Here is a 24,483-nt window from a genome sequence, read left to right on the forward strand (position 1 = left end):
TTTTCGGCGCAAAGTGTAATCACTGCGTATGCAGTTTCTCAAAGGGTTGGCAAAACCACCGTGTGACGGTGAGCGTTAACGGATGCGGTTTGGTTTGGATGGTGTTTTTTCGCTCACCGTCGTGACGGTTTGGTGTATTACGTTTTTGTAATGTTTATGCGTAGGTTGTGAGTGTTGAATTTGTTGTGTTTGTGTTCTGATGGTTGTGCATGTTGAGTCTGTTGTGTTTATATGGGCGTTTTCTCTCCAACTTCTTCTTAATGACTTTGGGACGGACCGAGTGCTGAGTGTAATGCTACCTCTCAACGTCCAATGGCAGGGTTTCCACCAGTTGTACACGGTATTCGTCTTAGTATCAATTTGCGATCGCATCGGGCGGGATTTGAACCCGAGACCTCCTGATTGACAGGCGGACGTTCTACCACAGAACCACCGACACTTGTTACGCCTTATTGAAAATTAGACCTTCAGCTTTATCGGAAGCGTATTTAATAGAGTACGAAATTTTGGTTTAATTGAAATAGAATTGAAATTGAAATTATTGCATCGAAGAAATTCTAATTTAGCGTTTCTCTATTGATTAAAAACAAATGCGCCACCCAGGTTTCGAACCCAGACCATTCGGCTTGGCAGTCGAGCGCTCTACCACAGAACCACCGATAGCTGCTTAGATTCACTGAAATTAAGACAGGCATCGTAAGCATAATAGGTAATAAAGTCTTTTTTTATTAATGAATTTATGAAGGCCTAATCTGGTATTTTTTAAAGGTTAAATCTTGTTTTAGCGCAGTCAGCCGAGATTAGAGGGTTAAAGGGTAGACCCTGTGGGTGGTCCACTTTCTTAACGACCTATATATAGTTCTGTTAATTCAAAGGAGATAATTTAACGTTAATTGCTTTAAAAGCTGGCGGTTAGTCAAGTGGCTCTCTGTGCTTTGTTGATGGTAAGGTTTTTGCTTCTTGTAAATACATTTGGTGTGGATATTTGGATATCTACGATTTCTAACGCAGTCAATGATTTCTTGGGTGTGCGAGTCATTATATGATATTGGAAATTGGACGGCATTGGTCTTTTTCATGTGGTATGCGTCACAACGTCAACAGGAAGTGAACGAGTCGTCCACTACCAGATATCTACGGTATCTTCATCAAGGGCGAGTGTTGAAATAAAATGAGCGTTAAAGATGCGGCAAGTATTTCGTAAGCGAGTAATTCCAAAAAGCCTCTGTAGATATTTCATTAAAATTTGCTTCGTATTATATTTAACTGATAAACTTGTTCTGTAAAAGGGTTTAATTCAATTGTGCATTGTTATAGTACGTCTAACTTACTGTTGTAACTACTTAACTTATGATATTCTGAATAAATTAAAATTGGTCGTTTCGTCTCAATTATTTTAATTATAATTAAAATTTTATACCGGGCGGGATAGAAATGGGTTAATATTTTTAACAAATAACTCTAAATTGCGGAGATATATCTTTAAGGGTTATCTCGAGAAATTAATACCACTAGGGACAATTCTTCCGAGGAGAGGTATATTTTGGCTTGCCAACTTGTCTTGGTCCTTATCCTCTACGTTGATGATGGTCTGATCGCTGGAAGTACAATCAAAGCGGTAGACGAGTTCCTCCTAAATTTCAGTGACGAATTCGAAATCCTCACAGGAAGAGCATCAACCTACCTTGGCCTGAAAATCGATATGTTGAAAGACTGATTCATATTTCTACACCAGAGCGCCTATGTCGAAAAAGTCTTTGAGAGGTTCAACATGCAAGACTGCAAACCAGTAAAAACTCCCACCGGCAGTTCAGACACGACCGAGTTTCGAGTCAACTACCATGTACGCCTCAGCCATTGGAAGTCTCAGATACGCAGTCACAGGAACACGACCTGACATAGAATACGCTGTCAATCGAGCATCACAAGCCATGGCCAATCCCACAGTCGCTGACTGGAACTGGGTTAAAAGAATCTTTCGATATCTCAGAGGGACCACAACACTTGGTCTCCTATTCAAGGCAGGCGACTCCATGACGACAAACCCTAACAGCGACGCTGACTGTGCTGGCTGCGAAAAGACGAGACGTTCAACGTCTGGAGTCGTATGCCTAATTGGTACAACTCCAGTCATTTGGGCGAGCAGGAAGCAACAATCCGTTGCCCTATCAACCACGGAGGCCGAGCTGGTAGCTGCCACCGAAGCAGTGAAGGATGTCGTCTGGATTGAACGGGTTCAGTCATTCCTGGGGGTCGTAGACGAGAATGTCCCGACACTAAGAGTCGACAACGCAGGAGCCATCAAACTCATAAAAAATCCAGAGTTTCATCGCCGAACGAAACATATTAGTATTCGTCAATACTATGTTCGTGAACTGGTTGAAGAGGGCATCATCAACGTCATGTATGTCCCAAGTGAAGAACAACTAGCGGACATATTCACCAAGTCTCTGTCCGCAGAAGTCTTCATTCATCTTCGTCAAAAACTCAACCTACGTTACCATCGAGGGCGTGTGTTGAAGATAAGAAACGTTATCGGCTTTTTCCCGTTTCGTATTTTTAACAGGTTAAAATGTTAAATGTAAATAAGATATTCTTTTTTAATTAATGCTAATCTTGTTTACTATTTTTTAACCTAATCTATATATATCCGCTCAACAGCGTTTATAGGCACATTATATTCTGTCATTCCTTCTTGTACAGTATTCACTCTTAATGTTTTAATTAATAAACGTTTGTTATTTTAATTAATATACTATGACTAGGTACTACTTTCATCAGTTTAGTGTAGTGTAGGCTTTACAGTTATCATTTTTGTTTAAAAACTCCAATACGGCGCCCTTGGCGGATGCTCCGCCTGCCCTCCCCTCGCTACGCCTCTGCATCGGTGTCGTGTTTTCTTTTCAAACCATTGATACTGGTCTTGTGGTCAATATGAACTTAAATTGAAGTGACCCGTTATTCCGACTTTCCCATCATTTTATCTCGCACAACCTTCACAATAGCTTCCTTTTCAAGCGATTTATTGCATAAATAACAAGAGTTAGCTGGGTGGTAAATTTTAAACGCGGTTACATGTAGAGCGGCGGACGCGTTTGAAGTCAACGAAGGCGCAAAATTGTAAGACGCGATTCGGGTACAACGTTAAAACCGCGAATACGACACCGCGATTGCTCGTATTTGTAGGCCCTCAATTGGTCGGAGTGTGCAATAACTGGTGGCTTTACCGGGGAGTCTGTGTCCGGCTCTTGTGACCCGTAAGGGCGGTGGCGCACTGGGAGATGTTAGCTCCGTCCAAATGGTCCTATCTCCGACCTCCGACTTCGGTCAGGTGTGGGCTGGATACTGGGCTTCGGCCCGGGCTAACGGAGAAGGGCCGGGCAAACTGGCCGCCTCGGCGGATTGGGTAGCCTGCTGTGGGGCGGCGGGCCTCCGTATGAGGGCACGGCGGACCCATCTCCCGGCCTTTTGGGCTCCCACCGGGATCTCCGGTGCCAGCTGTGCCGTATTATGCGGGCTGCCGTGTGCCCACCGTTCCCCTTTAGGCGCTCTTTCCAATGGGCTTGGCTCTCTGCCTTCGTAGGAGGGGTGTCGGCCGGAGTTGCTAGAGCATCCGTTCTCTATCCCACTGCTGTGTGCGAAGTGTCGGGCTGGTCGTCCCATTGCTGCACCTTCTGCTGGGTTGAGCGGCTTGCGTCGAGGGTGCGACCATCTGTAGTGGGGTTCTGCTACTCATGCTGGTTTTGTCACCTGTCCGGGCTTGTGGACGCTGGCGTAGGGCATTCTGATGATTGGCCTCCGGTGGTGTGGTTCTTTTTCTTACCGGTACACCGGGCTTTAAATACTGACAACTTGCTCGTATTTGTAGGAAATAGCCGGGCCTCAAGGTTTATAGTCGTACATACAATACTAACGTAGATATTTGCGATAAACCATTACTGTGCATCGGTTTCCCGGATAACCATTGCGCGTAAAACAACAATTTTTAACAGTAACCTGTGAAAAGATATGTTTTTGTTTGAGTAATTACTATTAAAATATTTAATTACACAATTTTGAACCATTCTTAATTTTTTATTTAAAAAAACTAGCTTTCTATGATTTGAAAGAAACGCGTTTTCTAGTGCGTTCTTAGCGATTTGAAAATATGGTGAAAAGATATGTTTTCTTTTGTGTATTTACACCAAAGGGAGTGAATACGGAGGTGACAGCTAGCAGAAGCGCGTAATTTCTGCAGACTATACTTATAAGGCGCTATCTATCGGTAAGAAAGCTCGTGCTATCGTCGCGAGAGCCATTGTCTCCTGCTTAAAAATTATACTAAAAGTCACCAACAGATGGTGTCTAAAGACTACGGCCTGCGGAAAGGTCAAGCACTTAGTACTAAAATGCTAAGAGACCTCGCGCTCCTCGGTGTCTGGTAGGTGTCAATTCCGTATTTTATGTTAGGCTTAGACGCTCTGAAATTTATCTAGACCTTTATATACATTTCTTATATCTATGATTTACACTTACACGATTTAATTACGCAATTTTGAGCCATTCTTCAACTTTAATTAAACATGTCGCCTTAAAGATGTCAAAAATAACCGCGTTAGCGTCGAGCTAAAGTCGGCCATTTAATCCTAGGCGAAATAGAGTGTTAGTTCACCAGTGAGGCGCCGATGGCGTAACTGTCGTTGCCAGCCAAACGAAAAGCATGGGCCAAAGGCAGGGTTCTTTAAAAGTTCTAATCGGACCACTCGATAAAATTTCAAAAATCGTTCTACTTTGTTATCCGATTTCTATGGTTATAGGTTATTTATTGCCGTATCAAAATACACTCTTTTGTAACAGAGCGGCTCCGTAGTGGAGCTTAGCAGGAATAAAACAAAAACATATCTAGGGAAATTTAGACCCCCAAAAACGGTGAAAAGGGAAAATGGAAATTAGACTGAAAATTAGCCAAATCTAGGGAAATTCGATGGGAGATAGTATTTAAGCAAAGGCAACGAAGAATGGGACTTTTATTACATTTACTTATTATAAAAAACCATAAAAATAATAGCATATGTAACATAATTACTCATAAGTATGCCACTGTACCTTTATTCCATTCAAAAATCTTCACTAACGGTTTGTTTCCCCACGAACCAGTAAAAAGGTGGACTACGTTAGATTTTAACCTTTTTATTAACACTATTGGCTAGTAACATATTTATTTAAGCCAATGGAAAACCTCTAAATTGTTTCTTACCATTAGTGTAAGTTGTTCAAGTCTTAATCTTGAACTTTTCTAATTAACTTAAGTCTCAAACTATTTAAATAAAAGCATTTATTAATGCCGGTTTAACATAAATAAATTTAAATAATAATAAATCTAACTAAAACAATAGACTAACTAGTAGTAAAGAACCAAGTTCTTTTACAATGGTCCAGCTCATAATGCTTCTTGCTTTGTGTTTTAGTTTCGCTTTCATATTTCCATTGTTCAGCCAATGGCCAAAGCGCACGAGCTTTAAAATTTTTGCCGGGAAAACCCAGACAACTTCTAGCAGTTAATTGATTATTTGACTAATTTATCTAATATTTGAAATCATCAAATTCTATTTGAAGACACCAAATTATTTGATTTTGGAACTATTTGACCAAATACCAAACTATTTGATATTACCAAATACTTTTTATAGCTATTTTCAAATATCAAATTATTTGGTCAAGAAATAAAATATTTGACAAATAGTTTTAAACACTATTTGATTTGGCAAACCGGTTATTTGATTTGGTATTTGGTCCAAATAATTTGGTTGTACCAAATATTTTGCACACCCCTAACCCTGACCTCTCTCCTATCGTTCTCCGCTCTTCCGGAAGGTAGCTCCCGTCCGGGATACTTCCGCCAGGGGCCTTATTCTATCTCTTTCGTTATCGTTAAAAATGGCTCGTTACTCGTTAAATTTTACGAAAATCGTTAAGTTTATCGAAATCTGATTTTTAGCAATTCTATCTCTTAACGGTAACGAAAATTCGTTAGGCTTATTCGTTAAAGATAACGAGAGCTATTTTGGCTCGTAAACGGTTACGACTGTGCTCCCATTGGACGAAAGTATTTGGTGGTTTCTTTAAATACATCATTTTTGTGTGAAAATATAGAATATAATGGCGGTACGTGGTATCTTTAGGTTGGAGTTTTTAAGGCAATTATTTGAAAATGAAAATAACAATGAAATTGGAAATAGAGATTTAAGGAGACAAAGAGTTATAAGAGATGCTAATAATGCATGGGACTTAAGTGAATATAAGTTTAAAAAGCTGTTCAGACTTCCAAGAATTTTGGTTTTAGAACTTTAAATTTTTGGGTCGGGTTTTTTTTTAAAGTCGGGTTTTCCAAATCCAAGAAAAAATTAATAAACGGCCGAGCGAGCGCTTAGCCTACAACCAAAACGGAGAAGGAGGGGGCAAGCCAGCAGCCTAATCTCTCGTCAGAACTTAGAAGGTACAAAGGTCGCGTCAGACACGTCTCTCGTTCGCCGTGATTTCGTTTTTGGTCTTACCAGAAGTTTATAATATTGTTCCATAAGATCGTCACTTTGGAAAATATTTTACTGAGAGCTAGTATCCAAGTGACGTCATCAAGAAAATATCCCCTAGCGAGTAGCTGTCAAAGGCTACGTGTGGCGCGTTAGCAAGCGGACGCAAAACGGCGACGAAGCCCGTAATGAAGTCTGTTTTGTCAGTAAATTTTTTACATGTGAAGAATAGAAAGTGCCACACTTATGAAACAATGTTATACACTGATGAATTTATTTTTACTTCTAAGTAGTCGGCCGCTGAAGTGATGCGACTACTATCGTCATTTTTGTAATTAGAAATCGCTTAAAAGTGAAAATTCCAAAAAACCCCGACCCGACCCGGTTTTTCGGGGTTTTTTCTGTCCCCGACCCCGAGTCAAATGTCACCCCGTACGATCACTATGGTAATCATATCTTATCTTTTCTCTAGGTTTGTGATAGTAAACTACGAATATTAGCAATCAATGCCAGGTTTCCTGGTTCCACACACGATTCACATATTTTTAAAATGGATCCCGTGAAACTTTTTTTGGAAAATGAATATATAACCAAAGGAACAAGTGCGTGGCTTTTAGGTAACATGGTAAACTTGATAATTACCTGCTTGTGCTAGAATAAAACAATTTTTCAAAACTCAAGGTGACAGCGGCTACCCGATTTCACCATTTATGATGGTTCCTTTCACTAACCCTGCTGCTGATTCACCAGAAATGAGATTTAATACTCTTCACAGCAAAACCAGATGTGTAGTGGAAAGAGTGAATGGTGTCCTGAAACAGAGATTTAGAGCATTGCATGGACACAGGGTCTTACATTATCATCCTACGCCGGCTGGTTTTATAATTAATGCATGTGCTACGCTTCATAATTTATGCATTATGAAAAATGTAGAACTTGATTCTTCTTCGGATGAGTCAGATAGTTCATCCTCTGATGAAGATGAAGTTGAAGATGGAGGTTTTATTCCTGTACTCGAAGATGATAATTGGGGTGCTCCTGGAAGACATACTAGGCTTCGTCTATTAAGGGTGTTTGAAAATCGTAGAAGGATTTGAACATTATTTGATTAACACTGATTAACGCTGTAGGAACTTTTTATTTCTTAGGAACGTTTGTAGTAAACATGTTTACATATTTGTACTTAAAATCATATTGGAATTATATTTTAAAAAATCATTTTTCTTTTTTAAAAAAATTAATCAAAAGGGGTTGAACTACTTTCAAAAAAGAAGCAACAAGATGAGTAGTGCCAGTTGCAGCAATGGATTGCTGTTTGGACGCTACTGCTTTATCACTTTCAGCTTTTGCTAATATATCATGAGATTTTGCTAACGCTTCAAGTGCATTTGCCTTTTTCTCTTCTGCCTTTAGAATATTTTCAACGGCTATTGCTAAACGTTCTGTTGCCTTTGCTTGATTTTCTATTGCGGTACAAGTTGCCATTTTGATTTTATTTCGTTCCTGGTCTATAGTAAGCATGTTCTTTGCAGCCAACTCAAAATCTCCTCCATCATTTTTCTTCTTTTTCCGTGGCATTCCTTGGTAAATAGGTTATCATATTACAATCGTATTTGAAACTATAATTTATACAATATTTTACTTTCAATATCTGATTCTGTAGAAGTATTTTGGAGGTCTCTCCATGTTTTCTTTTTGGTGGAATTTGACTTTGCATCGTTAAGTTCACTTGTTGTACTAACTTTTATTGGCGTTTTATTTTCCAACCAGAAGTAATCGTGGTCTGCAGGTTCAATTGTAGAGTTGTCAATGATTTTGTGGTCCACAGGTTCAGTTGTAGAGTTGTCAATGATTTCGTAGTCTGTGTTTCCTAATGTAGTTACTATTGGATTTTGGTTCACCTAAAAGGTGCCAAGATTTTATTTAATATGGGTATTAATTAACATTTTTAAAGGACTTACAGGTTTTGGTATTCCTAACTCCTTACTAGGTTGATCATTACTATAGGAATTGATATCTTTCGCTAATGCATATTGTTGAATTATAATTGGAAAATTAGCGCATGGCAAAGGTACCTCTGAGTTTCCTTCAACAACTATTGGTCCTATAATTTGAAGCAATCTCTTCTCTAATTCTGTTAATATTTCTTTTGTTTTTTTCCCTCCACCAGTTCCACCAATGCTGACTTTTATTCTCGCTGCTTTTGCTTTAGTAGATGATCTCCAGTCTTGCCATGTCTATAGTACAAATTTATTAACAATCAAACAAATTTTTTAAAACTTAGTACCATCAATTCATGATGAAAATACCTTTTTCCATTTATCAACATCTTTTATAGGACCAGTTCCATCGTTATTCAAGCTCATAGAGAGTTCTTCCCACATTTTATCCGATTTCATTTTAGTAAAAGAGTCACTAAATTTACCATTTAAAAATTCTGGATGATTCTCCATATATTCTAAGAATATTTCTTGTTGTAAACTTGTTACACGACCACCTCGTGACTTCGCCATAATGTAATTAAAATATTTGAGAACTTAAAAATAATGGGCTATGAAACAAATGAACACAAGTGGTGATAAATTTCAAATAATGTGAAAAAAGGCTCCTTTGTAACACCACATTTCATTGGCTTATCAATCGGAACTACGTCATCACTCGTTACCAAAACGAATTCGGAAATAACGAGAAAAATTTAACGAGAGCTTAACGAAACGCGAGATAGAAAACGTTTTTAACGAAAATTCGTTAAGCGCTCGTTAAAAGAAACTCGTTATATTTTACGAGTCTTTATTTTACGAAAAAGATAGAATAAGCCCCCTAAATTTTTCTCGTTATTTCCGAATTCATTTTGGTAACGAGTGATGACGTAATTCCGATTGATAAGCCAATGAAATATGGTGTTACAAAGGTGCCTTTTTTCACATTATTTGAAATTTATCACCAAGTGTGTTTATTTGTTTCATAGCCCATTCTTTTTAAGTTATCCTGCCCAATAGGAACCTGATAGCAACCCACAGCGTAAAAGCGTAATGCAATCAATATCTAGTTAGGTAATAATAATAAATTAATAAATTCTTTATAATATTAAACATGTTTTCGTATCAGGGGCGTATTAACCATTAGGCCGAGTAGGCACGTGCCTAGGGTGCCATTTTTCTATGGGCGCCAAAACAGTGATAAAGCCCCACGGTTGAAGTACGTGGGTTGCCCCTACTTAGCTGACCAACCCGTTAGACAATGCACAGGGGCGGAAAATTATTTTGTGCCTAAAGGCGCCGAAAGGGTTAATCCACCCCTGTTTCGCATACTTTGCTATCAACTGGAACAACAGTACTCTGAGAGCCAGAAAGACGATTTTCCAAAGTTTGGCAAAGTTCTAAAACCTAAATTCTTGGAAGTCTGAACAGCTTTTTGAACGTATATTCACTTAAGTCCCATGCATTATTAGCATCTCTTATAACTATTTGTCTCCTTAAATCTCTATTTCCAATTTCATTGTTAATTTCATTTTTAAATAATTGCCTTAAAAACTCCATCCTAAAGACACCACGTACGTACCGCCATTATATTCTATATTTTCACACAAAAATGATGTAAAATTTAAATAAACCTAGTGAACTTCAACCTTTGATAAACCACCAAATACTTTCGTCCAATGGGAGCACAGCCGTAACCGTTTACGAGCCAAAATAGCTCCCGTTATCTTTAACGAATAAGCTTAACGGATTTTCGTTACCGTTATGAGATAGAATTGCTAAAATTCAGTTTTCGATAATTTTAACGTTTTTCGCAAAATTTAACGAGTAACGAGCCATTTTTAACGATAACGAAAGAGATAGAATAGGCGCTTAAAGGGCAACGCAAGTGGTCATGCAGGGGGGGGAACTATGTTTTCTTCAACAAGCCGTAAGTAGGTTTTCCAAGGATGATTTTATACAGCGCGAAAGCCTTATTCTCCTTGGTGTAGCCACGTGGCGCAATTTCGCTCTCATTCCCGAATTTTTCGATTTTCTTCGCTGAGTTAGCTCGCAGTCAACGAACCCAGGAATTTAGGCCTAGCTTAATTTATTTATTATGGAGAAAAGAACTGGGTTAGTTTCCGAGAGTTGGACTTTGATATTTTCGATTTAACAATGTTTTGGAATAAAATTATTTGTGAATTGAATATTTTTAATAATGGAAGTTGAAACATTAGGCCTTGGACGCGGTCAATCTCTGCCGCTAGCCTCACATTGGATTAAGAAAATTCAACACCACACACACTCCTATATCCCGTCTCCCCTAACAATTTCCCTATCATTATACCCCGACGGAATATTTATCTTTTTTTATTACATTTATTTTGTAGAAGTTTAGCATCCGATTTGTCGGTAAGTACGGAGACTTCACTTTCCTCGGCCATTTTAGCGACTAAAGAATGCATGGATTTTGCGTAAAAACCGCGAGAGGCGCATTTATACAAAATAAAATCGGCAAATATGGTTCTGCTTTTTTTACAGAGGGAAAGGCTATGGCAGATAGCGCATGCGCAGTCGTTCTTTTTATCTATAAGATAATTTACCTCCCTGCATGGTCACTTGCGTTGCCCTTTAAATAAAACATCTTCCCAGAAATTGCCAAGAAGTAATATTTCCGACAGCCAGGACTCATAAGTTATTATTTATATAGTGCTTGTTGAAATATTACAAAGCTGGAAACTTTCTCGAACGTAACATCGGTTTTTTGCTAAGCCTTAACATGCCAAAAAAGTTACCTGGTTAAAAGGAAACACTTGTTGCATACCGTACTGCAAAAGTAATATGTTTAGTTCTAAAGGAATCAGTTTTCATCTTTTGCCAAAATATAATTTTATACGAAATGAATTAACTCTGCCTCCATGAGAAGCTTTAAACTTGCCCGGTGTTATAAAAATATTACATATAATTTTAATTATTTATACCATAAGAGCAGAAATACATTATCTTCTTATACTTAGTTTTGGTAACATTATATATTTTACCGTAAAATATATTATCGAAAATTAACATTAGTATGTTCCTTATACACGTGAGCCGACGCGTTTCTTATCTGACGCAAAATTTTCATGAGGGCAAAAACGCGTCTAATTTTGGCTTAAATATGACTTTTTGGCTAGCCATTCTAACCGTTTAACCGACCGACCGGAAATAGCTCCTTCCCAGATGAATTTGGAGAGGGGAGTAGAAACCGAGTATCTTTTATTGAAGCGTCCATAAGGCCCCAGCCATAGAAATCTCATAGGTAACTAGAATGCTGCCGTGCAACTGGCAAATGGCCCAAACGCCGTGGCAGACGAAGCCAGATCTCAGCCAATCAGAGCTCAAAGAGCGGTTCTGCCAAGAATTTAATGTCACCGGAGAGAATGACGTCACCTATCTCCCGCTATAGTAGCGGAAACCAAGGAGGATTATTATCCTCCTTGGCGGAACCACTCTACGGCATCTCATTGGCTGAAGGTTCAAAACGAACTGGCGACAAGCTCGGCCGTAGGCGGCAGCATTCTAGTTACCTATGAGATTTCTATGGCCCCAGCTGTCGGGATTCTTGCGATCCCTTCAGCGCTTCTAACGTTGGTGCCGCTAAAATAGTCTGTGGCGTTTCTTTGTTGTGTTGGTGTCTAAGGCTCTAGCCGACACTATATCGTGTGACTCTCAAAAAAAAAAAAAAATCCTTGCCTAGATTTTAAAAACCCGGATAATAATTTTTTAAATGAGGTAGAATAAATAGAGATCCAAACCAATCTGGGATTTGCGGGACGCTTTTTATTCGAGTAGGAGAATTAGGCTTAAGTTTCAACTCTATCGAAGAGTGTTGGCGCCATCTGTTTCTATAAGCAGACACTTTTGCAAAATATAGTAAGTTTTAGTTTTCCAATAACACAATAGATGGCGCCAACACGATTTGATTAAGTTCATTTCCTAGGCCTAACTCTTTAACTCAACCACGGCCCCCTGCACGCGCTTGCTCCGCGTGCGCTCAGCTTGCGTCTATTCTCTTTACCTCTAACTAGTAAGCATTGGTTTTTTCGGGCGAGACGCCCGAGTGTATAGTTCGTTGCGTTTTTGTCTCCCGTGTTCCCTTATAGGATAGCTTGTGTTTCTGTTGGTTTAGGCCGCTCTTATTCTCTTGCCCTTTGCGCCGAGTCGCGGCCGGTGCGAGAAGATAACTGTTCGTACGTTTTATTAATTTCTTTTTTGTTCTATTTTGTGTTCCTGTCTTCTTTTTATTTGTTTTTTGGCTTCACTTTTTCTTTCGCCCCGGCGGGGGAGGATCTCCCGCACAATGGGGAAGAGTAAAGTCCGTAAGTCGTCTACTTCGTCTCCGCCGAAGAAGAAGCATTCTACTGTTTTTTCGCATCGTTCTCCGCTCTTAGCGGACGTCCTTTCTTCTGACGATATTGAGGTTGATGAGCCTTCTCCCGTTTCCAGGGTAATTTTGTCGGTTCACTCTTCCAGTTCTGCTGATATTACTCCGCAAGATATCTGCGCCGCATTCCTCACGGCCAAAGTGGGTAAGGTTTCCGATATTCGTGTCCTTCCTGGTGGCCGTGTTTCTGTTCTTCCTTTTGATGCCACTCAGCGTCAGGCCATTTTAACGCTTCCATCTACGGTTGGTGATCTTGCCTTTGTCGTGTCTTCCGAGGATTCTCCTCGGTTATTTCGGCGTAAGATTATCGGTGTTCCGCTGTCCTATTCCCAGGATGACTTGCTCTCTGAATTGCGAACTGCGGAAAACGGCTCCGCTCCGGAAATCCGCCGCCTTGGTGTTTCTAGTACGCTTGTCCTTTTGGGATTTTCTTCAGCTCCGCTTATTCCCGACTATGTCTATCTTTTTAGTCAGCGTTTTGCGGTTCTCCCTTTTGAGGAACGCCCGTTGCAATGTCGCCAGTGTCTCCGTTATGGCCACTCCGTGCGCCATTGTCGTTGCTCCCGCTGAGGGGGCTCGCATGAGTTGGCTGAGTGCACGGCTCCCTTACGTTGTGTCCACTGTAATGGTGGTCACTCCGGCACCTCCCGTTCCTGTCCCGTTTTTCTGCGAGAAATGGACATCAAACGTATACAGTCTGAGCGCCGGGTCTCGTTCCCGGAGGCCCGGGCTCTTGCATCGTATGCCTCGGTGGCCTCGTCCCGGCCGCCGGCTGCGTCACTCACTGCTACTGAATTTCCGGTTCTTCCGCCCGCCTCTGAACCCTTTGTGCCTTCTTCTATTTCTTCGGTCCCTGCACAGGTTTCTCCAGAGGCTTCTTCGGGAGCTGCCTCTATTCCTCCAGCTTTTATGTCGTCTCTTATTGTCTTTTTTGGGGCTGTTCTCGCGGGGACCGCCTCTTCGGCTGATCGTTCTTGGCATTCTTCGCACGTTGCTGCCTGTGCTGATAAGCATTTGCGCCCCTCTCCGTGGGGGACGCTTCTTTGGAAAGAACTAAATGCGGTTCTGTTTCCGATTGGTTCTCCCCCTGGTGGGTCGGCCGACGGTCTTTATGCTTAATAATGGTCCGCTCTTCTCTCTCTTTGTTGCAGTGGAATGTGGCGGGTGTTGGGACGCATTTTAGGGCATTGGCTAATCTTGTCCTGGAAGCTTTGCCTACTGTGGTGGGTCTCCAAGAGACTTGTCTCCACAGTGCATCTTGCTCGAACTTGAGCTTTGGTGTCTATCACGTTTATCGACAGGATCGTCCGCAGCGGAGCCATGGTGGTGTGGCGCTACTGGTGAACTCTTCTTTCCCCCAGTATCGCTTGGCCTGCCCCGTCCTTCAGTCTTTGGAGGTGGTCGCAGTTCGGGTCCACTTTTCGTTTGGTTGGTGTACCTTCGTCAATATCTATAATCCCCAGGTTGCTGCTCCGGCCGCCGATTATGCGGCGCTGACTCCTCTTTTGACGGATACTTACTGTGTTTTTGGCGACTTTAACGCCCATAACTCTTTCTGGGGTGATTCTCAGGATGATTTGGTGGGTCAACTTTTGATTGATTGGTATTTTTCTCAGGATACTATGGTGCTCCTTAATGACGGGTCTTCGACGCGTCTTGGCTACCATGGTCAACGAGATTCGGCCATTGATTTAACGTTTGTCAGTAGTGATCTTGCCCCGCGTTCGTCTTGGTCGCTCTTGCCCGCTTCGGGGAGTGACCATCTTCCTATCTGTGCTGCTTTCGGCGAGGTTGATGCTCTCCCGCTGTCCACGCCTTTGCGTTGGGACTTTACCCGGGCGGACTGGGTCACGTATCGTTCGCTCCTCCACGCAGTTGACTGGTCCCAGATTTTGACTTTGCCGCCTGAACAGGCGGTTCATTGGTTTACTTGTACTCTGATTGGGATTGCGGAACAAGCCATTCCTCGTTGCGGGGGTGTTTCTCCGTCTGGCCGTCCTCGTCCTCCTCCTTGGTGGTCGACGACGTGTAAGCGGGCCCTTCGCTTGGCTGTGGCTGCTCGACGGCGCGCCTTCCGCTCTCGCCGGGACGCTGATTTCGTTTTGGCTCGCCGCTTGACGGCTTCCGCCAAGTGCCTTGTTCGTGAGGCTCGGCGTCGAAGTTGGCGTACGTTTTGTTCTTCTATCTCCAGTACCTCCCCTCTTCCCGTCCTTTGGAGTAGGGTTCGTTGGTTTAAGGGGGCCTCCGCGTCTCGGCCTTCTCTCCCTCCCCTTCTCCATGATGGTGTCCGGGTTAGCTCCGCGGCTTCGGCTGCGGCCACTCTCGCTACTCATTATTCTCAGACTGCTTCGGCGGTGGATCCTCGCCCGGCTCCTGTGGTTGCGGAGGGTGCTCCCCCGGAACGTTTGTTTAGCCCCTCGGAGCTTTCTGCTGCCCTTAGCCGTCTGAAGAATACGGCCTTGGGGGAGGATATGATAATGTCGTTGCTGCTTCGGAACCTCCCCGTGCAGGCACACGATGCCCTGCTTTCTTTTTTTAACTTGTGCTGGAGTAAGGCCTATATGCCTTCTCGTTGGAAATCGGGGGTGGTGCTAGCGTTCCTTAAACCGGGAAAGGATCCCAGCCTGCCGTCTTCCTATCGTCCGATTATCTTACTATCGGTCTTGGGCAAACTCTTTGAACACCTTATTAAGGCTCGTCTTGATTGGTATTTAGAGGCTCATGATAAACGTACGCCGTATCAGTCTGGTTTCAGGCGTGGTCGCCGGGGTATGGATAATGTTATGTATCTTTTTCATACTGCTCGTCACGCTGTCTCCCTTAAGGGTGCTTGTCAGGCCGTCTTTCTGGATATCAAGGATGCCTTTGGTAGTGTTCGGCATTCTCTTCTTTTGCTTAAGCTTTCGTCGTTGGATCTCTCCGAACACTACCTTCGGTTTTTCGTTTCTTATTTGTCTGATCGGTCGTCTAGGGTCCCGGCCTATTCCGTCTCTCGTGGGGTTCCTCAGGGGGCGGTCCTTAGCCTTCTTATTTTTAGTTTGCTCCTGGACGATCTTCCGGCGGCTCTTCCTGATGGTACTCGTCTTGCCATCTATGCGGATGATATCGTTTTGTTTCTGACTGGATTTTCCTTGTCGCTGTCGCGGCGTCACATGCAGGAAGCTCTGAATTGTGCGGTTTCGTATTTACATGCCTTTGGATTTTCTCTGTCGCCAGATAAATGTATCTGTCTGTGCTTCTCGAGGAAGCGTGATCTCTCTGAGGCGGGCCCTTTGTGCATTTCGGGTGCTGCCCTTCCTTTCCGGCCTACGTGTCGTTATTTGGGTGTCATCTTTGATAGTCGCCTCACATGGCGTCCTTATATTGACGATTTGCGTGTTCGCTGTTTGCAGCGTTTGTCTCTTCTTCGTACTATTGTGGGTTCCCATTGGGGTCCGGATCAGGTTACCTTGGGCCTATTTTATTCTGCTTTGCTTCGCAGTCTCTTGGACTATGCGGCGGTGGCTTACCGCACGGCGGCGCTTTTTTTCTCCGGCGTTTGGATGTGATCTAAAATGCCGCGCTGCGCCTGATCTTGGGTGCCCCTCGGTCGACGGCGATCTCGTCTCTGGAAATCGAGTCGTTTGTCCCTCCTTTATCTCTTCGCAGAGACTCTCTGTGTTTGCAATACGCTTTATATTGTCTTCGGGCTTCGCCTTCCCATCTGGCTCACGGTTGGTTTCGTGGCCAAGATCTGTCTTACCTTTCTCTTCGGAGTACTGTCACTCATCTGGCGCAGAGCTGGGATTTGGTTGACTTGTTTGATAGTGTCGTCCCGCAGCCTCTCAGCCCCTCTTGGCCGGTGGCTACCCCGTCTCCATTTATTCTGGTTGTTCGGTGGTTGCCTGGGTCGAAATCCGATTATGCCGCTCACTCTTTGGCTTCGGCTTTTTACTGTCACCTTGATTCCCTTTCTTCCGAGTGGTGTCTTGTTTTTACTGATGGTTCGCTTGTACCGTCTTCTCCTTTTGGCGGGTTCGCCTTTGTCATTCCAAGTCTGGGGGTTCGCCGGAGTTTTCGGCGTCCTTCCAATTTGGCTATTTCTCGCATCGAGTTATGTGCCCTCTGTGAGGCGGTAACTTGGCTTCTCGCCCATGATATTTCTTCCACGATTTTGTGTTCGGATTCTCTCTCCGCCTTATATGTTTTAGCGGACGGCTCGTCTCTGGATCCGTTGGTCCAGACCTTGTGTGGGACGTTACTCTCTTCTCCTACTGCTCGTTTTCGTCTATTGTGGACACCCTCACATGTGGGTATTGTTCCCAATGAGCAGGTGGATGCCCTTGCTCTACAGCAGTGGTTCCTTTCTATGTCCCGCCCCCGGATACTCTGACTATTCGGCGTCGGTGCTCTTCCGCGCTCAACAGGCTTTGGCGGCGTGACTGGGAAACTGCCCTGTCCGGCCGTTTTCTCTTCTCTTCGCAGGCTTTTCCGGCCCGCCCTTTGGTCTGGGACTGTCATTTGTCCCGGTCCCAAGAACGGCTGCTGTCCTTGGCTCGGGTTGATCGTTTCCCAGTACCGGCGGTGTTACATCGCTTTGGCTTGCGTTCTTCTCCCCTTTGCCCGTTATGTCGGATTGTAGGCGATTTGGCTCACTTTGTCTTATTTTGCCCCAGTTCGGCGGTGGCCCGGACGGCGTTTTTTCACGCTTTGGTGGGGGTTGGTTTACCGGCCTCTTTTGGCGGTACTCTGCCCTCGTTGTTGTCTTTTTCTGCTCTTCCGGCCGGCTGTTCGCAGCCGGGGTATTTTCGACTGTTGTCGGGGTTCTTGCGTGCCCTGCAGCGGTTTTGAGTTTTTTGTTGTCTTGACTGTTTGTCCTCTTTATTTGTAGTGTTGGTGTCAAAGGCTTTTAGCCGACATCACTCTCAAAAAAAAAAAAACTAGTAAGCACACCCCAACGGGGTCTCGATCGAGAAATGGTTTGAAAGAATTTTTGGATTTCCTCCAAAATTCGTCTGTTGCTGACGTCACCCAGATGAGATCCCATTGATTTTCAATAGGATCTCATCTCCGTGACATCACGATGTTCGTTAGCAACGAAGTTACCAACCTTAGCAACCACAGCGCATCGAGGCAACCTTTTATAGCCTAAAATTTACTAACCTTGAGCATACCCCTAGACACTTATCCTAAACTGTCCCGCGCAACGGTAGGTCGTAGAAGGCGGATTTGGATCTCTATTTATTCTACCTTATTGAATTTTTTAGATGATGCAATCGCAGTTTGATGAAAATGGAAGACGATGACATGTTGTCAGATATGACTAGTGATATTCAAGACATATTTAAGGAATTCCAAAAATCTTTTGGTTTCTTAGATCTTGGTACGTAATTATGGAAATAATATGTACTTTCCTGATCCTCACACTAAATTGTCAACCAAGTGTTTTCAATATTTTAGGAGCTTTTATGAAAGACTCACTTTTTGAACCAGTAATTCAAGAAAATACAAGAGATGAAATGTTAAAAATACCAGAAAATGGGAAAGTTATTCCTAATGTACGAATAAAGTTATATTTTAACATGCCACTAAACATTGGTTGATAAGAAATCAAAAATTAGCCTATTTCATAGTTCGAGCGATTTTGGAACATGCCTCTAAAAGAACATCCAGAATTGCAAATGGACAGTGGTAAAAAAATTATAGTCAACATAACTCATCAATATTTTAACTGATAAATTTGTTTTATCTAGATATTGATGACAAAGTTAAAGATTTGGGAATTTTAAATTTTAATGAATCTCCACACTTGACCCCATCTACACGAAGTTTCTTTAAGAGTGTGACAGTTCGTACTGTGAGAACTGCTGATGGGGTAATTATTCCTTTAAAAGTTGATTACGCAGTGTTCTTAATTATTGTTATAACATAGAAACTAGAGGAACACAGAATGGTTAAAGATAGTTCAGGAAAAGTTGAAACTACAGTAAAGAAGATTTTGGGCGACCAGTCTATCGAAACTAAGATTTTGCATGATAAAGATGGATTTAAAGAAAAAATTGACAACTACATCAACATTGAAGAAAGTTAGTGTTAAAACATGTAGGAAATAGTTTAAAATTAATGAAAATCTTTATTTGTAACAGATTCGATGTCTGATTTCCAAAAACGATTTGATGGAAATTTTACACCAATAATTCCAATGTTTAAAAACAATGCGGAAATTAATGGATCAAATTCTTTTTTTGGTTTGTTTAAAAATTGGTTTAAATTTCCTAAATCAATAGATTAAAAAAATTTCAAATTCGAGTCTTATGTTAATGATATACATTTTAGATTTTTAAATAATATTTATTAAAGTATTATATTCCCAAATGACCAATTACGCCAAAATATTTATTGAAATCTAGTTTTAAAAGTAGCATGCCCAAATTCACGTGACATTGACTGCTGTGAGCAACCGAGAGATTTTTAAAGAGTACTGTTGTTAGACGTCTAATTTCCTAGATAAGATATAACAATAATCAATATGCTTTACTCAACTAATTAAATGTTTTTAAGTTTTTGATTGATTAGTATAGACTAATAATCTTTCCTTACATAATTTAAACAATTAAATGTATTTTCCATTTGTCTGCTCAAGCACCCTGATCTTGCCCCAACGGATGCTCTAAAAAGACACTTAAGCTGCCAAAATTAGAGTTTCCCTAATCCCGATTATTGCATTGGTAATTTTGATTACACTTATTTTTATTTTAAAATAAAATGCATGCACTATTTGCTTAGAGGATCTTGGCCTCCCCTTCCATAAAAACTTGTTGAGGTTAAAGTTAATAGTGAGTGTAGGTAGCTGTTGGCTCACCTGGAATGAAGGGCTTGCTACCACCCTCCTATGCATTATTTATAACCTGTGCCTTGAGTATTAGGCTAGATGATGATAGCTTTATTCCCTGGGACATTAAAAAATATTTGCAATGAGAAAACCGTGGTTGTTATAACCTGCGAGTAATCTGGCAGCACCCAAGAATGTTCAAAATTAATTGTAGCTGATTTGAGCATACAAATGGGACATGAAATGTTTATCGGAGCGCTGGAGAGTATTCAAATGGAAAATGCTATTTAAATCCCCATTTATTAATTAAAATTTCATAGACCCCTTTCAAAATGACAATATTTTTCATCTGATTTTATCAAGTCATGCGTTTGATTATTTCAAAGATAAAATTCCCCCACAGCCTACCTTATCTTAATAAAGAAATCATAATTTTGAGAGATTATATTTGTCTATCATCACAACTATGCTCTATGAATATTTTTACAAAAAATGTCGCATTACCTTCGAAAAATCATCCACACTTCGTGTTTCTTGATCTTTTCCATCGTGCTGGGCCCAAATATGTTTGCAAAGTTGACGACAAAATGTCATAATGTCAACTAGTGACCGATAAACCTGAATAAAAATGTTCTAATTATGGATGTAAAATGGAACAAAAAAATTCCTACCGGAATCCATGTTAAGAATGATAGTGACATGACAGATGTAAGGAATGTTTCATGGGCGTGAATAATGACTTCGAAATCCTTTTTGGTTTTCACAATGTCAATTAGGTGCGAAAACTGACTCTCCAAGACATCGTTCTAATGTTATTTTTATGTTAATTTCTTCAGTTAAGTAAATTGTGAAAGGCATACGAACTTGCAAATAGTATTGGAGATTATCAATTAGAAAGGTAGTATTTGTTAATAATTGCCAGAGTCCATTTTGGGTATAGTGGACTCCATCTTTAGCTTTCATTTTCAGCATCCAACACTGATGCAACTCTTTCTGAACTTGTCGAATTGAAAGTAGAAAACGGAAAATTTTATTGTACCTAAAAAGAATGTTTGCGTTAGTTGGTTAACTACAACCGCAGTTAGAAAATTGGTGAAATTACTTTTCGAGAATGCCTGGATTTAATATGGTATGGAGTGGCCATTTTACATCAAAACTTAGTCCAACACTAGACCAGCCACTTGCAGGAGAATCCTTTCGAAAAACCTGAGCTAAAAGCAAGAAATAATTAAATTTGAACTATAAATATTAGTAGTGGTGTGCGAGTACTCATTATCAAGTCCGAGTCCGAGTACTCTGACTCGGAATACGTAATTTCATTACTCGCACGGGTACCCGATTCCCACGAAAAGGGTACTTAATTACTCGAAGCGGACTCGAGTAAATAGATAATTTGAAAATTACCTGGCGAGTCCAATATTACTTGGCGAGTCCATTATTATTGGGCAAGATTATTTAAACAGCGGCAAATAAATTTAAGACGAATTGGCCACGATCACTTAGGACTAATTGAACTCGATAAAAATTAGGACTCGAATTGGACTCGTTAAAAACATTCCGGACTCGTATTGGACTCGAAAGCTTTAAACCTAATTCTTTAGGACTCGAGTCCTTAATATTTGGACTCGAGGACTCGCGAGTCCAAGTTTCTAAGACTCGAGACTCGACTCGAATTTTAAAAAACAGGACTCGCACACCCTTAAATATTAGCATTATTTTAGGTAGCTAAGCGCCATCCTCCAAGAAAAAAGTGGAGAGGCTAAACCAACATAATGGCCTTCTACACTGGGATGCTAAAGTTTGTTTCTTTATTGATGGCACCATTGCGCCCTCAATTCGTTAAATATCTGTACATGTAAGCCTGGTGAATCTTCCCAAAATTATGAATTTTTTTACCATTCTCATTGTTAACTTTAACAGTGAGGGAGAATTTTTCCGAGACATTATCATCCTCTGACAAAACTGCATTAGCAGCCAACCGAAATGATCGATTAACTTCTAAATTTAAACAATATTTAAAAATTAAGGCTTAATAATCTTAAGATCATAAGACATTTTAAATTATTACCCCATTCTGTAGTTTCTGAAGGAGGTACATCTAGGAAATGTCCAGCGTAATTGATAAAGGTAAGGAAAAGTTCTCCGCGACCCAAAAGATAAAAATCTTTGAGACTATAAAGATGAGATAGTAGATTCCCTTCTTGTACAACAATTTTCCATAAATGCTTAAAATACAAGAAACTATTAGATAAATATGGTATCGTTGCACTTCTTAAAGTTCTTACTCACTTCAGCAGCACTGATTCTAATTTCATCAACGGTAGTTTTAAAATCAATCACTGAAAATTCTCCTTCTTGTAAGTTGTAGATAGTTTTAGAAAAGAAGTCTTCCTTCTCTGCAAACATTGAACCTCAAAACCAAAAAAAAATCCACTTAATTTTTTTTCCCTTAAATAAAAATATTACATTATTTTGTACTTGTAGTCTTCAGCTCTTGCTGGTTGTTGCCAAAAAGACATACTGAGGAGCCGACAAACAATATTTTAGTTGCAACCTCAATCGAAATGTACGATGGAAGCAAATCCAGTTTTATTTCAAAATCTCCCATATTGTGGCCTTGCGAAAATTTCTAAAAATTCTATAATTAAGTAAATTGATTTATTCCATGCTTATACAAAACGTACTTCAGTTGTAGCTTTTTCAAAATCAGATATCTCCCGTTGTTTTATTTTTTGAATGAAAAATTCTTCATAAGGATCTAATAATCTTCCATATATCATCCAAGCTATTAATTGCTTTAAGAAGGGTTTATGACAAGTTTGTAATATTCTAAAAGAAATTAAAATAATTATAAAAATACATCTATAAAATACTGATTTTGAATATTACTTGTTATAAGATTCGCTAACTATTGGCACTCCGGATTGACAACATACCAAACTCAGAATTTTACAGCCATGATTCTAAGTACACAAACAGTTGTTCAAATGAAGCTCCACGAGCTAAGCCTTTAAGGTTAACATACCTTTTGGATATCATTTATAAGACCACTCAAAGCCGGAAACAACAGAAAATACTGAAATAAAATTACCATTAATTTGAAAGATAAAAATTGTAAAAAAATATACTTTTTCTAAAACATGTTGGATTTGAAATAGGGAAATATGAGGGTCGTCCAACACATTCTTTTCAAGAAGCATCAGATCTTTTCGATACTGATCTAAAACAGAGTCTAATCCACTGCAAAACGCCTTCAAATACATTCCGCAAACGATTCCTAAAGAATTTACTTTAAATAGTTTATTTTTTCCTATTTGCAAAATAAAACTACCTTTAGAATTTGTGCGTAAGCCATCATGCTCGTGTAAGAAATTTTGGAACAAACGAAACTCTGTTCCCAGGATACAGAGTTTTTCAAGAATGGCTACTTCTGCTACAGAAAATGATTTAATTCCTTTAGCAATCTATAAAAAAATTACACATGGATTAAAAACGACCTGCTGCATGTTCTAAAAGTACAGCACCTTAATTCCATTATCGGTTTGCGTAAAAATATTTCCAGGGCATCCATACAATGCAAAAAGTAACTCGTGAAGCATTTCAATAAAACATGAATTTCCCGCCAAATTATCGTCCCTAATTTTGATTAACAAAGTCTTATCAGTCCAATAAATTTGAAATGATCTCCAATAGAAAATTACACTGGAAGTAATAGTTTAGTACAATAACAGAACGCTTCAGATATTATGAAAATTGTAAGTAAATTAATATTAAAATTGAAAAATTTAGTAATTAACGAATGACATGGAACATGGATTAAGAAGCAACTTTTTTTTTGAGAGTCACACGATATGGTGTCGGCTAGAGCCTTAGACACCGTGACCAACATTAAGAAGCAACCTGGCTAGGCTGGCCTCGATAGTACCTTTAATGATTTATTTTCCTTAAATCCTTAAATGTGGGGTCCACGACGCGTAGTAATCCCCTTAAATTAATTAAACCAAGAATGTATTTATTTATACTCAGGGAGAATGAATATGTCGAGATTATTTATGGCGTTTCTCCAATTCCACCCGTTGGGCCCCCCGGCAGCCTTGGAAATAACGGTGGTCAGGTGGTCAAAGACCATTTAATTAATTGCTCAGACCAGTTTATTCATTCAAAATCTGGGGGGTCACTGGTCACCGTGTCCAGTTTATTAATTCGAAATAATAACAAAAAACAGAAGGTGACCAGTTTAATAATTCCAAATAATGGGAGATGACCTACTAATCCAAGGTTTATATCAATTTCTATGTATAGCGACTCCGCTTACTACCGCCGCGGCCACACGTCGAGGTTTTATGTAGAGTCCATTCGCTCGCATCCCTCGAACGAGTTGAAATGTCTAACCCCCCTCTGGCCTCAAACCCTCAATCATGGACTCTAAATTAAATGCCTCAATCCTCTAGTCTCACTTTCCCCCGAGTACGCTAGGCTACCTGGCTACGCGGTAACGGACCGGGGACTCTGGAGTTACGGGGCCTAGAGAAAGAGAGATAATAGAGTGTTGTCGTCTTATACAATTTTGAAAACTTGTAACGTCACAGCTGTAGTGTTAATAGTGGCCGCCATGACAGTTACCGTTTTTTATCAATAGGCAAATTACAACGGTGACGTCGCAGGATTTCAGACGACAACACTCTATACGGTAAATTACGAGGGTCTTCTAGACTATGGTAGTAGTCTTAGGTGAGATAGTACTATATTGTACTATTCATGTGGTACTCATAAAAT

The 24,483-nt window shown here is 40.6% G+C and overlaps 2 protein-coding genes across 6 annotated transcripts; one reads left to right on the plus strand and one right to left on the minus strand.

Moving 5' to 3' along the window:
- The first annotated feature begins 17,892 nt into the window (after nt 1-17,892).
- Nucleotides 17,893-19,239, plus strand: LOC149921349 (HCLS1-associated protein X-1-like). 2 transcript variants are annotated; one of them, XM_090163739.1, is made up of 7 exons: nt 17,893-18,084; nt 18,143-18,258; nt 18,336-18,433; nt 18,509-18,566; nt 18,629-18,750; nt 18,808-18,961; nt 19,022-19,239. In XM_090163739.1, exons 2-7 carry the CDS (start codon nt 18,162-18,164, stop codon nt 19,165-19,167), a joined length of 675 nt encoding a protein of 224 aa, XP_090019865.1. In that variant the 5' UTR covers nt 17,893-18,084; nt 18,143-18,161; the 3' UTR covers nt 19,168-19,239. The 2 variants fall into 2 exon arrangements, with proteins under 2 accessions (XP_090019865.1, XP_090019866.1); XM_090163740.1 differs by having other exon boundaries at nt 17,896-18,084; nt 18,319-18,433; nt 19,022-19,229.
- On the minus strand, nt 19,047-23,511 carry LOC149921350 (gamma-tubulin complex component 4-like). Of its 4 annotated transcripts, XR_016477363.1 has the most exons (17): nt 23,232-23,511; nt 23,039-23,171; nt 22,836-22,984; nt 22,733-22,783; nt 22,597-22,670; nt 22,392-22,536; nt 22,186-22,336; nt 21,997-22,118; nt 21,776-21,932; nt 21,604-21,705; nt 20,810-20,918; nt 20,572-20,746; nt 20,379-20,513; nt 20,212-20,325; nt 19,738-19,825; nt 19,476-19,556; nt 19,298-19,378 (listed from the first exon to the last, which is right to left on the minus strand). XR_016477363.1 is itself a non-coding variant. In XM_090163738.1 (15 exons), exons 1-15 carry the CDS (start codon nt 23,304-23,306, stop codon nt 19,238-19,240), a joined length of 1,827 nt encoding a protein of 608 aa, XP_090019864.1. In that variant the 5' UTR covers nt 23,307-23,511; the 3' UTR covers nt 19,047-19,237. The 4 variants fall into 4 exon arrangements, 2 of the variants coding, with proteins under 2 accessions (XP_090019864.1, XP_090019863.1); XR_016477362.1 differs by having other exon boundaries at nt 19,476-19,825; XM_090163738.1 differs by lacking the exons at nt 19,476-19,556; nt 19,738-19,825 and having other exon boundaries at nt 19,047-19,378; nt 22,836-22,978.
- Between the last annotated feature and the right edge of the window lie 972 nt (nt 23,512-24,483).

The sequence above is a fragment of the Leiobunum rupestre genome, chromosome 11, assembly GCF_980474605.1.
Source record: "Leiobunum rupestre chromosome 11, qqLeiRupe1.1.hap1, whole genome shotgun sequence".
In the NCBI taxonomy this organism is placed as follows: Eukaryota; Metazoa; Arthropoda; class Arachnida; order Opiliones; family Sclerosomatidae; genus Leiobunum; species Leiobunum rupestre.